This window comes from Pseudovirgaria hyperparasitica (assembly GCF_010093815.1).
Source record: "Pseudovirgaria hyperparasitica strain CBS 121739 unplaced genomic scaffold EJ05scaffold_13, whole genome shotgun sequence".
In the NCBI taxonomy this organism is placed as follows: domain Eukaryota; kingdom Fungi; phylum Ascomycota; class Dothideomycetes; order Acrospermales; family Acrospermaceae; genus Pseudovirgaria; species Pseudovirgaria hyperparasitica.
In genome coordinates this window covers 12,370-26,390 of record NW_022985561.1, presented here as the reverse complement: position 1 = coordinate 26,390, position 14,021 = coordinate 12,370, and the positions used below count along the sequence as shown (strand labels likewise).

At 41.6% G+C, this 14,021-nt stretch overlaps 3 protein-coding genes across 3 annotated transcripts; 2 read left to right on the top strand and 1 right to left on the bottom strand.

Moving 5' to 3' along the window:
- Window positions 1-12: 12 nt before the first annotated feature.
- EJ05DRAFT_512826 (uncharacterized protein) lies at window positions 13-1,123 on the bottom strand. The gene is made up of 3 exons (XM_033748371.1): window positions 744-1,123; window positions 451-692; window positions 13-401 (listed from the first exon to the last, which is right to left on the bottom strand). Exons 1-3 carry the CDS (start codon window positions 952-954, stop codon window positions 102-104), a joined length of 753 nt encoding a protein of 250 aa, XP_033597745.1. The 5' UTR covers window positions 955-1,123; the 3' UTR covers window positions 13-101.
- Window positions 1,124-1,209: 86 nt separating this feature from the next.
- Window positions 1,210-2,960, top strand: EJ05DRAFT_478311 (uncharacterized protein). The gene is made up of 6 exons (XM_033744436.1): window positions 1,210-1,548; window positions 1,604-1,707; window positions 1,757-2,083; window positions 2,136-2,203; window positions 2,253-2,332; window positions 2,380-2,960. Exons 1-6 carry the CDS (start codon window positions 1,359-1,361, stop codon window positions 2,718-2,720), a joined length of 1,110 nt encoding a protein of 369 aa, XP_033597744.1. The 5' UTR covers window positions 1,210-1,358; the 3' UTR covers window positions 2,721-2,960.
- A 243-nt stretch (window positions 2,961-3,203) lies between these two features.
- On the top strand, window positions 3,204-4,769 carry EJ05DRAFT_502762 (cytochrome P450; the record flags this gene model as incomplete). Its single annotated transcript, XM_033747303.1, has 3 exons — window positions 3,204-3,317; window positions 3,385-3,391; window positions 3,442-4,769. 3 exons carry the CDS (start codon window positions 3,204-3,206, stop codon window positions 4,767-4,769), a joined length of 1,449 nt encoding a protein of 482 aa, XP_033597743.1.
- Between the last annotated feature and the right edge of the window lie 9,252 nt (window positions 4,770-14,021).

Genomic DNA, 14,021 nt, shown 5'->3' with positions numbered 1-14,021 from the left:
GCGGTCATAGATGCATCCAATGTGGATAAGGGCTTATATTGTCGCTCCAAATGAACACTTGATCCTATTAGGAAGATAGTTACATCGCGAATATCCCACTTTCAGTCCAAAACCAGTCCATCTGAGCCGTCATCGCAAGACCCAAACACCCCAGACGTTGGCGTTTTATCTTCGAAGCAAGCAGTATTCTTGGTAGCCCACTTACTCAAATAATTCCAATCCTTGCACTGTCTTGTTTGTCCATGCCCAGCAGTGCCGTTCCCAGGTATGTACAGCAGTGTATCGTCAGCATTACACATAACATGTTGCCGAAGCGCATCAATACAATGTTCTACGTGATCGAAGTGGTACGTCAGAGGTTCGTTGCCTCGCATCTGGTAGATGGACTTGCGGGTCAATTGCTGAACAACCGTTAATACTGACATCTGAATGCTATTGTATTGCCCTTACCAGGCAATGAAGCATATGGTATGACTCAAGGATATAAACTCGCTTCGATCTGTCGGAGGGAAGGATCAGACTTGATGGCAAACCCTTGTTCTTTGACCATTCATATGGCAATGCAACGATGCCATGGTCTGCACGTAATGCATTCCAAGCTTCGTCAACGGCGGGTCTTTGGCCATCGTTCTCGGCGCTGTAGCGTGTCCACCAGGAGTTTCGCACTTCTCTACTCGTTTCGTGTATCCCAGCTTCACGGCATCAGTACGCTGCAGGAACGGTGCTGAGACTATGATACTTACTAAAACTTGTGGGGTGTCCGAGAGAACTGTCTATTGGGCTGCATCGTGGCGAGCGAAGGATTTGAACAGTGAGTATTGTATTGATGCTTAGCAGTAATAGCGAGGTACACTTCCACCAGAAGCTGTCGAGTCGCCATCCGCGTCTTTGTTCAGTCTGCGATGACGGGGCTATGGACGTCTCATCGGATTGTGGTACTGCGAAGTACTTCATGACGACAGTTATTTGATCGATGGTGATATTCTTTGAAATTGCATCAAGAGCTCAACGGAGTTTGCACTACAGAACGATACTCAGCAAAATATACGACTTGTGAGTTGTTTAGTTGGGCCACCGTCTGCATCAGCCTGTCGATCTCGCGTGTCCATAGCACCACCATACACTGCGCCATGATAGACGACTCTTGGCCGCATCCGGCAAAGATAGACCGCCATCCCCGCGCTAAATTTTCCAAACCGTTGGTTCACATCCGAAAAGATTACGAGGAAACGGCTTCTACTGCCACTCCTCTTCTTGGCTTTGGGTGTCTGTGAAGCAAATAGACGCTCTTTCGACACACGCTAGCAGCGGCACAGTTCACAACCTTCAACCTCTCATGTTCACCGTGTGTCTTCAATATGTATAAACAACCGTATGAGGCACATATGCTGACGACAGTATGTTTCCTCCTCGCAGCAATTGGAACACTCACAACCGGCCTCCGTTTCTGGTCACGACGAGCACACGAGTCGAAGGCAGGCCTAGAAGACTGGCTGATCTTGCCAGCACTCATTTTCGCGTATGGCGTCTTTGGCATTGCATTATGGGGTGAGTAGATTCATGTTTGAAAATAGATATCTGTGAGCGTGCTCACGCAGGATAGGAACTTTCTCACACTCACTCGGCTACCCTGCGCCTCCACCCAATGTACCTGGCCCTGGAGGGTTCAGGTATTCTATGTCTCCAGAGCAGAAAAACTTCATGATGGTGAGCAGCGCTATGCAGTACATCGTGATAACAGCTAAATCAGGCGTAGATTCAGTTTGTTATGCATCCGTTGTATGCACTATCAACAAGTCTCGTCAAACTTAGCATTCTATTCTTCTACAAAAGACTCTTTTGCACGCGAAGTAGACCGAAGTTCACTTATTTAGTGTATACCATGGTCGCCATTGTCTTGATTTGGACCGTAGCCTACATCTTCAGCCAGATCTTTGCCTGCGGCAGCTCTGGTGTTGCGACTCGATGGGACACCGTGGTTAACATCAATAGAAAATGTCCACTGGCGGACAATTTGTCTTTTGCGGCATCCATAGCAAGCTTCTTGACTGATCTGATCATACTGGTCATGCCAATTCCAAAGGTGCGGATCCTCACAGAATTGCTGTCACGGTCATCTAATCTAATTCTGACAGATCTGGGGTCTTCACATGCGAACTCGTCAGAAGTTCTCGATTGTTGGGGTGTTTATGATTGGGTCCTTGTGAGCTACACTGATCCATTCGCCGTGCTATGTTCACTCATTCTACTAGGGCTACTGCCGCTTCCTTAGTACGACTTGTCAACTGGGTTATAGTATGGAATGGACACTGGTCGTTCCCGGACGGTGAATGCGAGTCTTGTCCAGCCCTATAACGATCTAATCCTAACCATTTCTAGATATTGCCACTATCGCTGTAACTTGGATGGTCGTAGAGACGGGCGTCGGCCTTATTGCAGCTAGCTTACTGACCTTGTCACCATTGATCCGCTACGCTTCGGCAGGAAGGATAATTCAGAGCATTAGGAGCACATTCTCCACGACTTCTCTTCGTTCGCGCGGAGAGGCTAGTGAAGGCAATCGGAAATATAGCCGGGACGAGTCATTCGTAATGGATAAGAGCCATACCGGGAACACCATCATTGTGGAAACAGATATTGAGACCGGCTGGGGTATACCACATCAGAACGATGCAAGCATCGGACTGAAGGGGATGCCAGCTGCTCACATTCCTTCTTGACGTATGTATTGCTTAAGTTTTCGCACCTTGGGCGCTTGCCGCCGAGGGGAATTACGTCGAGAGCTCTGACTAGATGAAGTGATAGAATCAGTCTGACCTGCTGATTTCCTGTTTATAGCCATCTTTGAATATGAATCATATGACTCTAAAGCTCCATGAAATGTAGTGGCCATAAATGCCTTCTTAATAGCATATCTGTCAAACATATCCCTAGCAAGAGGGCCATGGTCGAAAGAGCACAGCATGAGATGTAAGGAATAGCGTGAAGCGTGATTGTGGATCATCAGCCGTAGGATGGATCAGCATTTTGGCCGCCAACCGATCATCCAATCACCAATGTTTGCCGGCCGGGTCAAGGTGGAACAAAAGATTTAGGTCAATAATGGCCCTTTAAATATGCTGAACTACCTCTGTCTCACTTTGACCTGCAGTCATGCTTTCGTTCACCCACCTGTTATTTGATGTCCATCTGTCCATATCACTATGGCTATTTATCGTACCGCTTCTGTGCTGGTCGTTGTGCTTGTTCGTGTATCGAGTGTACCTTCATCCTCTCTCACGAATTCCCGGACCAAAACTGCTCGCGGCAACGTACTGGTATGAGATTTATTTCAACATCTGGAAAGATGGAATGTTTATTTGGGAAGTTGAGCGCCTACACAAGATCTATGGTATACCACCCGTGACTAATGCCCTTGCTCCTCCTCTAACGTAACCATAGGACCTATCATTAGAGTCTCTCCACACGAAGTCCATATTGTAGATCTAGAATTTCTTGACACTATCTACTCCTCGTCGAAGGCACGGAACAAGGACCCCTGGCGCGTTAAAACCCTCGACGTCGCGCAGTCTGTCGGCGACTCCGCTGATCATGAGCTTCACCGAAGGCGAAGAGCGTCGTTAGTCCCTTTCTTCAGTAAGCCCGCTGTGAGTAAGATCGAGAGGGTCATCAAACAGAAGCTTTACAGTCTTCACGATGTGTTTGATGTGTACAAATTTGAAGGAAGACCGATCAATCTCTGCGATCTCTATTTTGGCTTTACACAGGACATTGTGAAGAATTACTGCTTTGGACACGACGAAGAACTTATTAGCGACATGGGAAGAGCGAAGCAAGCGCGTAACCAGCTGACAACTTTCATGATGCATTCTCACATCAACGTCCATTTCGGGTGGATCAATCGCACGTTGCGCAAACTACCCGCCGCTATGCTAAAGTTCGCCAGCCCGGGACTCTACGAGTTTCAATCATTTGCGAAGAAGCTCTTCGGACTCATTTTGCTCGTTCTCGATGAACAAAACAAGACGACAGCTAATAGGTCTGATGGGCACGCGATTCCGACACTCTTCCATGAGCTACGTGACTCTAATCTTCTCCCAGCGGGGGACAAGACTGCTACACGGCTCCTCAACGAGGCCATTCTCATCGTGACTGCTGGATCTGAATCTTTGCACAAGTCGTTGTTCATTATCCATTATCATCTTTTGGACAATCCAGATGTTTTGCGCAAGCTTCGAGCTGAGCTACGCCTTGTTGCTATAGATGCGTCATGGAATGACCTGGAACGTCTACCGTACCTAACTGCTGTTATAGCAGAGGGAAACCGCTTGAACTTTGGTCTGACCGGTCGGAACTCCAGGAATGCCCCGCACGAGGATCTCAAGTACGGAGAGTATGTCATTCCAGCAGGCACTCCTATGTCCACAATGAGCATGTTTGTAAATTGTAACGAGGAACTTTACCCGGACCCGTGGACGTTTAGGCCGGAGCGCTGGCTCGATGGAGTGGCGAACGAAAGACGTAAATTCATGATGTCTTTTGGGAAAGGCGCTCGAAGATGCCTCGGGGTCAACCTAGCTCACATGATCATGTACAAGACGATAGCTAAGGTCTCAACTTACAACCTCGATCTATACCAGACTGACGCCCGAGATGTGATATTCCTGCACGAGTACATGACAGCGCAGCCGCGGCTTGACTCCAAGGGCGTGCGAGCAGTGGTGAAAGATACACGATACATGGATGATTGTAATAAGGGGTTTCACTGATTTCAGTCTCTCACCATTCTGTACGCAGGGTGAACATGATATGATAATGTCTGTTTAAAAAAGCCTGTCCCGTGCAAGGACGTATGGCGCTTCTACAACCTGATCTAGTACCTTGTTCCCGTCCAGAATTTTGTGAGTGGGTTTCGTGGATGTACCAAGGAGCGGCGGCCATTTCCATACCCAAACGCCGTTTCTGAACAGTCGAAATCTCAGATGGATCTAACACCATTGGAATAAGAGACTGTCGACAATTCATGTCTTTGCTAGGCGTCTTCGCTTCTTTGATCTTCCAGGTACTCCGTCCGTGATATCGGGGACTGCTTCATGGCTTGTAGCCATCGAGTGGCAGACGTCACATCGTATAGGTCCAAAGTTTGGGGCTCGTTATATACATTCATTACATCATGAATGAGAGCAAATCGCCTTCACTATATCTCCTTACCTATTGCTATCAGGTAATGAGAGATCCAAAAAGAAATCCAGAACTAGTTTACTATTCGAGGTAATTCGCTCGTGTTTCAGGGCGAAGTATGAGAGATAGAGAAGAATTAATATTTTTATTAGCCTAGGTTTAAACTAATTTTGTTACATGATAAGAGGCTGAATAAACTATATATTAATACTTACTAATCATTTCGTCTATATTTCCATAGACTGGGAGTGGCTGCGGTCGGGGACATGTACAGTCGTGGAACGAGCGCACAGTTCGCACTGACTAAGAGATATCATCCATTTCTACCCTACGAAGAGCGAGTCTATGGATGTTTCTAGTGCTAATGCGCTCTTACACAACTGTTTTTACATTGGAAAACCGCCTGCGCAAGCAAATTTCGCAAAGCTCTTTCAGTCGTGTACATTTACAGCCACACTACTATCATCTATTATTTACAGAAGAAAGCTACTTGATAGAAAGCCATCGTAATAAGAAAGAGACTGAAAAGTGGACTAGAGTAGTTTAAGTTCATTGCAACCCTTTATGCAGGGCTCGCCAATATGGTAGACATGGCTGCACCCACCGCAAACAGTGAGAACACTTAGGGCGACTTCCCTCTCGATCAAGCTATGATTGCTAGTAAGCTTAAAAGTACAAATTCATGGGCTAGCCACTAACATGTTTAGAATTGCCCTCCGGAGTAACTTTCTAGTCCTACCATGGCCTTGTAGATTTAGAATAGACTACAGCTACGAAAATAGATTACGGAACGAAGTCGCTCTTCTTAAACGGCATGTTCAATGACATATCGACTACAAAGACTACTTACCAAAATAGGTGCGCTAAAAATGATCGCGGTCGAGCAATGCTAGAGGGAGAATTCGAGTTCATGAACGAGTTGTACAAAAGGTACCCTAAAACTTATTCTAAAACCGCACCCTTAGGGCAAGCTTAGTTCGACTGAACCGGAGACAAATTTTCTTCTTTGCGACTTTATAACAGCAGTAGATCAAGAACCAGACCCAACAAAACGTTGCGAAAAGCTTGTTGCTCTGCACAACTCTAATATATCTCCCATAAATATGTTTGGATTTCATGTTAAGCCATCGAGGGGCAACGTTTAGCTAGATAAAACATGGAAACCAAGTTAGGTAAGCTTTTTCGTTTAACTACTTCGTGGTAGTCTACTTATGGACGAACAAGCGCATGGTACGAGAAAGGATATTAGATAGCTAATTAGTAGAGGAAGTTATAGTACGTGTTATACTAGCCGTGTTAGGTCCTTTGGAATCTGGCGGGCGTGAAGTCAAGCTATCTTTGATTCATGGCGGTACGTTGCCCTCCGAGAAGCCTCTTTACATGCTAATATCTAAGTAACACGACTTATAGGAATGTAATATTATTACTAAGGCCGGAACTAAGGAGATATATATCTTTGATGCTAGCGCCTGTGAGACGGAAATCGCAACCCGGCGTCCTATGCCCGACAACGTTCTTAGATCAGGTATACACGTCAAGGAATACCTTGCTTAGATGAGTATAAGTAAGCTAGTTAATTAATGCGAAGACCGCTAAAGACGCTAACATGCCATGCCTCCACTAGCCCGTGTTAGACTTCGGCATATAGAATTGGATACAAACCGAGGGCCTAGATTAAGATTGTATAGTGTGGAAGGCCGCTCCTACAGCCCTACATGTATATGTCCCTAGCTCGATTACATGGCTTCATTGTATATTTAAGGAGGGCGTTTTCCTTGGTTATTCTACTCGGGACGCTTCCCTATCACTAATATTCGACTATTCGACTTTTCCTTATGTTTATAGGCTTCTATAGATATTAATTATTAGGCTTAACTATTAAAGAATTAATTAAGAGTATTATATAGACCCGTCCATTAGGAAAGATACGGCGCTCCCAATGCTTCTAGGTCTCCCGGTACTTCTAAAGTTATCCCAAATGGGTCCCGGTACTTCTAGAGTTATCCTAATCCTCCTAGAGTCGTCCCGGTACTTCTAGAGTTATCCTAATCCTTCTAGAGTCGTCCTAGTCCTCCCGGAGTCGTCCTAGTTCTCCTAGAGCCGTCCCGGTTCTTTTAGAATCGTTCTATCGAACGTTAAGAAAACGTTTAATCCCGTTATATGCCGGTATATATAGTAACGTCCTACTAAATACTAGTATAGTATAGCGATACTACTTTATATTACGACTATACTTTAAGTATCTAGGAATATTCTATAATATACTAGCGGCGTATAGTATGTCGGAACATAATCCTATTATATACCGGTATATATAGTAACGTCCTACTATATGCCGGTATATAATAGTAATACTACTTTATACTACGACTATACTTCGAGTATCTAGAAATATCCTATAATATACCGGCGTATGTCGGAATATTCCGTTATATGCCGGCATATATAGTAACGTTCTACTATATAACGGTATAGAATAAATATCTTATTTCTCTTCACGTATAGATATATATAGATATATAATTACGAGTAAATAGTGGTTCGTATTTATACTACTATACTATCTAGTCTCTTAGAAGCTAATTAACCGACTACCTTACTTACTTCTATACTACTATATCTCTATAGGATTAAAGCGTACGCCTATTACTAGTATATTAGATATAGCTATCTCTACCGTAGCTGCATCTCCTTTTTCTAGGTCTAAGGCTTATATTCTCGTGCTTTCGATTACCTTGCCTAACGCGGTAAGTCTAGCCTCGACCTCTAAATAGTCTAAAATTAAAGTATATGCATATACTATAGGCCGATATTATCCATGGCGATAATATCTTATACTTGCCTACGGCCACGTCTCCTTACGTAAGCATTAGTCTACTAATACTATAAAACTAGTAACTATTAGATCTTATCCTTCGTAGACCTACGAAGCTAATACTAGTAGAATACACGGAGAATCCGACTTAGTCGATCTAAATAATCTATATACCTTATTTAATTCGGACGTACTTAGGCCGGCTAGTAAATATACTAATATTTTCGCTTATATATATGGACGTAGTACCTATATATATTAGTAAATTACGTTACTAGTAGGTAGTATAAACACTTACTAAGTATAGGAACATTAAGCTTACCGGTATAGTATATGCGAGTATAATTTTCTCTAGGCGGTTAGCGGATGTTCGTCGCGCGCGTCTAGTACTTTTATTATAAATATTATTATTAATGAAGTTATAGATCTAGTTTACCTTTAAAGCGTGTTTATTAGCTAGCGATACTATCTTCTTTCGTATAGCCTTATCTAGCTATAGAAGTACTTCGCGTATAGGATTAGTAATTATCTTACTCGGTATACTATTATTACTATCCCTCCGACGCGTGAGCGTGATATTAATTTACTTATCTTCTATCTTTTTATTAGTAAGGTATATAAGTAGTATACACGTAGTAGCTAGCCTAGCCTAATGGTAGTATGCGTTAAGCCTAGACCTAGTACCCCCTTTCGATTTACTCTAGGCGGTAGATTATATCTACGAGTCCCGCGGCGTTCCGTTAGGCTATAGATTATTAAACTATCTACCTCTATTCTCGTATAACTATATAATTATCTTCTCTAGTTCTATAGCCGGGACGGATATAAACTCTACTACTAGCTTTAATATCGTAGATAGACATGCCTCTCTATTAAACCATTTAGTTAGTAGTCCCCGTTATAGAATGAATAGTAAATACTAATCGGCTACTATACGTAGTATACGCTTACCTTCTATAGTTTCTAATGCCCTACGGACTATCGCGGCCATCATGTCCGCCGGCTTACCTTTTATTAAACTAAGAAGTTTATTCGACTACGTTATAATAATCTTTCTTATAGTTTTATTCTATAGGCTCTCGAATACTCTTTTAGTAGTATTATCGTTAACGTAGTCGGGTAACTTATCCGGAGTATCTACCTCGATAGCCGCTAGAATATCTACTAGACTATTCGAGAGGGGCGTTATACTAACCCATATACTAAATATAAGGGTATTATATATTATATATTTATACTATTTTATATCGGGGTTCTTTATAGAATAGAACTCGTCTACTATTAATATACCGAGGAATGCTACTTCGCGAGTTTAAGTATTTTTAGTACCAAATTATTTCGCCCTCTTTACTCTTATAACTATATATCCCTTAAAAGATTTAAGATATTAGGGTTCTATACTCTAGATAGTACTATAGATTATATGGTTCTTCGCGTATCGCGACGGAAATTCGGTGGTAGCGGTTCTATTAACGGGAATCGACTATACTCTAACGATATACTCCTTGTCGGTCTCGAATTTAGTAGCATTACTAATATCGACGCTATGTTTCTATTCGGGGTGTAGGTATCTCTTAGCTAAGTATTATCGGTCTATATACGAGAATTATCGGATACTAGAGGCGTCGGTAAGGGTTTTCGAGTATACTAGCCGCACTATTATCTTTATTAGGTTCCGTTTATCGATTTAATCGGTAAACATACTATCCATATCGTTATATATCTATTTAAAGCGCTATAGCTAATACACTATTAGAAGGGACCTTAGGTAGTATAGTATAAATAGTCCTTAAAGGCGGGGCATATAGACGAAATTATCGGTCTAGCTATACGGACATTTAATCGGATATAGAGATTATATCGGGCACTTCCTATCTATGCCCGAGTCTTAAGTCGGTTATAGATAATTTCCTAGATTAAGTTCTATATTATCGCGTAGAAAGTTCTAATAAAACGCGAGGCGGATAAACGTTATAAGTACGATTATCTTCTCTAGCCCTAGGCTATCTACTAAGATCTAGTACTTTCACGGACCCACCCGCTACTTAAATATAGTAACTACCGCGAGTAACTAGCCGGCCTATAGCCTATATAACCTACTTATACTAAAGGCTAGATATAGAGTGGGTATATGGCCGAACTCCTTTATTAGGTCGTCTAGCGTAAGCCTAAATATACTTATAGTAAGTAACCGTATCTCTTCTATATAATAAGAGATAGCTTAGACTACTTTATCGGAGTTATTAACGGCGAATATTCTATAGGTACATTAGTATAGTAGTATATATTCCTACTTACTTCTTAGTATAACTTACGCTTCCTATAGTTTTATACTAACATCGTTATCTACCGGTATTAAGTCCTCTATATCTAGCTTTACTTCATCTCCGTTAGAGTCGTCGTCTATAGAAAGAATTTTAAAGTTAAGGCCGTTCGCTAATGTACTATCCGATATATATCTACTATGGTAAGCTATCGCCACGTATGTCTAAGTATCTCTCCTAGGTATTATAAGTTCTCTTTAAACGTACGACTTCTTATTAGTTCTCTTTTATAATAGGACGGGTCTATATAATACTCTTAATTAATTCTTTAATAGCTAAGCCTAATAATTAATACCCATAGAGGCCTATAAACGTAAGAAAAGGTTAAATTATCGAATATTAGTAATGGGGGAAGCGTGCCGAGTAGAATGACCAAGGAAAACGCCCTCCTTAAATATATAATAAAGCTATATAATCGAGCTAGGGACATATACATATAGGGCTATAGGAGCGGCCTTCTACATATACCTCCCCGGCCCATAGAACTACTACCCTTAGTAGTATAGTAACCGTGTAAGAAACCGTGTAAAGAACGCCTAAAAGAAAGACCTTAATACGAATAAAATGCGCCCCTAGTAAACCTCTCGGCGCGGGTAAACCTTAGCCCGGATTATTAGTTAAGGGCAGCCCTTAACTAATAATTAGGTAGGTTTTTAGGCGCCTAATCTTAGTACTCGAGGTCGCGAGCCAGCTCCTAAAGAATCGTATTACTTATCTTAGAGAGGTTAGATTCCTCCTCGTCGGATAGTTCGTTAGGTCTCTCCTATCTATAGAAGTTCTCTATAATATTATCTAGGCCCGCGTCGGGCTTAAATTTCTTAAAATTAATTAGCCGCTTAGCGGCGCGTGCCTCGTTAAATTCCTTCTAGAACGACCTATCCCTATAGACTAGCCTTTTCTACCTTACTATTTTCTTAAAGGTCTCTACGAATACCCTCGAGCCCTCCTTAAACTAGGCGTCTACCTTAGCTTTAAGTTATTAAGGACTTACGTTAAGCTACGTAGCTACCTCTTCTTTTACCTTCTAGCTATCCTATCTTTTACGGCCGACTAATACGTTACTAACGGCGTTAAAACTCGGGAGTTAAACTACGGCTAGGAAGGTAAAAGGAATCGCGCTATATTTATTAGAAAATCCCGACGGAGACATAGGTCCTAGAGTTAAATTCCTATAAGCTACTACGAGTTATTCCTATGTATCTATTTTAGGCACTTCTATTATTATGTAATTAGGGCTAATCGTAATATACTATGGAAGTATCGTACGTCTTCCACCCTTTGCGGGACCCTAGGCGCCGTGTATTATTAGTAGGCTAGAGATACGCACTTTAAGGGACTAGTAGGGGACCGGGACGAAGGGACTAAATCGTTTCCTATCGTCCGTATTATAGATCTTATCATTAATAGCCGTGATTATACCGTTTCGATTAACCCCCTTGCGGAGCTTAGCCTTCGACTACTATTTATTTAAGAACTTATAGAAGCGGGGAACGATTATAGTATAGTCGTCACTTCGTTCGTCGTCGAGACTAATACTCCCCTAGATTATATTAAACCCGTATCTATTACTAGGATTAAGGATTCGATTAATAGCGTTATCGAGATACTTAAAACCCGTCTTATCGCCCCTATTCTAGGACTTCGTATAGTATAGGTACGAGATTAGATAGTAGTTAAGATCGGGCCGAAGAGCGATATAGGTAAGCTAGTAAAGTAGGTATTACCTAATAAACTATTAGATGTAGGAGTGGTATATAGTTCGTAGCTAGCCGTAGTTCGATTTCTTATTAAACATACGCTAGTAGTACTTATATATATTAAATTCATCCCTCGCGAGTTCTAGGATACTCTTATTAAGTATAGAGGTCGTCTTTTTAAGTAGCTCAAAGAGCCCTTTAATATTAATACTTCCGGTACGTTCCTACTCGTCGAAGAGTTACCTATCTATCCTACTATCCTCCTTCTAAATTATAAATATAATACTAGTAAGGATGGTTTTAATATTAATAACTTACTTTGGGGTCTCTAGGGCCTAGTAACGATAGACATCTAATGCCTCTATCGGATAAGGTGGCCACGCGTACTTCGCGAACTAGATATAGTAGTCCTTATAAACTTTAAGGGCCCCCACGTTATCTCTAAACTTATATACTATTTTAAGTCTTACTACTAGGTTTAAGTAGGACACGCTAACGAGTATATTATTCTTTCTAGCTATGTCTTAGTAATGCTTATAGTAGACTTTATACGGAATAGCTATGTTACCTATCTACGCTTTCTAGCGTACTAGTAGGGCCATTCCCTTAATGCTCGTGAAATTCTTCTTTAATAATATAGCTACCTTAAAAGTCTTCGTTACTAAAGGCGCGTATCGATACTTCTTAGGCTCGTCCTCTTCCTCGACTAATACTATTATCTTAGGGTGCGAACTAAGAATAACCGGGGATTATCGTATAGGCGCCCCTAGTAATTACTAAGGGCCGGTAGATAAGGTACGTCCGCGAGTAGGTTTTATCGGCGTAGCTATAACGGGTACTAAAGAGGTTCTTGCATGGCCCGGTAAGGGACGTTTACTAGTAGTAGTAGAAGGAATACTTACTTTAAACGGATAACTAGCTTCGAAGAGATAATATACTACTAAACTAGAAGGCGTACTTTGTAGAGGGGACTTTACCGCGGGCGTTACCTACGCTAGTTTTAGCGACGGTAAGGTCTAAGGCGGAGGCGATATACTTATCTCTTTGATTTATAGGTAGTATTTAATAGGCCTATGAACCATTCTACTTATCCGTAACTATTAACTAGCGGGGATAATAAGTCCCGTCTTATTATAGAACGTTAGTTTATTTTATCGGCTAGGGTAGTTCGAGAGTTACTAGAGAGATAGACCGTTCTTATTACTATTACTAGCTAGGGCGGTATTAATATTAGAGCTCTAAAGATATACCTTAATTCCCCTTCCCTTCTATCCCTAGCCGATTCGGGACTATAGAGATACGTTTAACTAGTTCCTCGCTCTTACCTATGTCCGCACTCGTAAGAGCGCTACTAGCTTTTCTATAAAGTTCTATATTTACTAGAGCTATCCGAGGGCGGATTAGAGTAACTAGCTATCGTTATTAGGGAGGTCTTTTCACTAGTTTTATAGGATTATATTTTTAGCTTTTAGAATATAGGAGTTAGTATCTCTTCTATAACGAATTATCTCGTGGACTTCTTTCGGAATAAAGGAGTTAATCTTTACCTTACTATACCCTATTACGGCTCCTACTTTCTAGAAGAGGTTAACTATACTACTTAAGAGCTATTCTATAAGGCTAGTAATATAAAGGAGATTATTAAACGTGTCTAGAATATAGTCCTATTACTCTTACGGGTCCTAGATAGCGATAATTCGGTTAATAGTAGACTTATTTACTTCCGTAGCTTCTATAGCCTATCTATATAGAGTAGTAGATAGCCTCGATACTATAATAGCCGTTAATGGCCCTACTTTAGTACTCATGACTCTTAACTAGGACCGCGTCTATCTTATTAGTACTTAACGATCTTATAACTCTTTACGGGTAGGCGTTTTCTTTTTCGGCGGGGCTATTATTATTATTAGTTCTATTAGCGAGTTATGTTCTAAGAAGAGATAGTTAAGTAAGGCGGAAATGGAGGAGAAGGTTTTATTAATTAAGGAGATATAGAGAGGTGTA

What these genes read in the sequence shown, in the direction of transcription:
- EJ05DRAFT_512826 (XM_033748371.1), bottom strand. Translation starts at nt 954, where the DNA reads ATGAAGTACTTCGCAGTACCACAATCCGATGAGACGTCCATAGCCCCG. An exon ending in CGGACACCCCACAAGTTTTA is followed by an intron (nt 693 to 743) that starts GTAAGTATCATA and finishes GATGCCGTGAAG; the next exon opens with CTGGGATACACGAAACGAGT. An exon ending in ACCATATGCTTCATTGCCTG is followed by an intron (nt 402 to 450) that starts GTAAGGGCAATA and finishes ACGGTTGTTCAG; the next exon opens with CAATTGACCCGCAAGTCCAT.
- EJ05DRAFT_478311 (XM_033744436.1), top strand. Translation starts at nt 1,359, where the DNA reads ATGTATAAACAACCGTATGAGGCACATATGCTGACGACAGTATGTTTC. An exon ending in GTGTTTATGATTGGGTCCTT is followed by an intron (nt 2,204 to 2,252) that starts GTGAGCTACACT and finishes TCATTCTACTAG; the next exon opens with GGCTACTGCCGCTTCCTTAG. An exon ending in GTCGTTCCCGGACGGTGAAT is followed by an intron (nt 2,333 to 2,379) that starts GCGAGTCTTGTC and finishes AACCATTTCTAG; the next exon opens with ATATTGCCACTATCGCTGTA.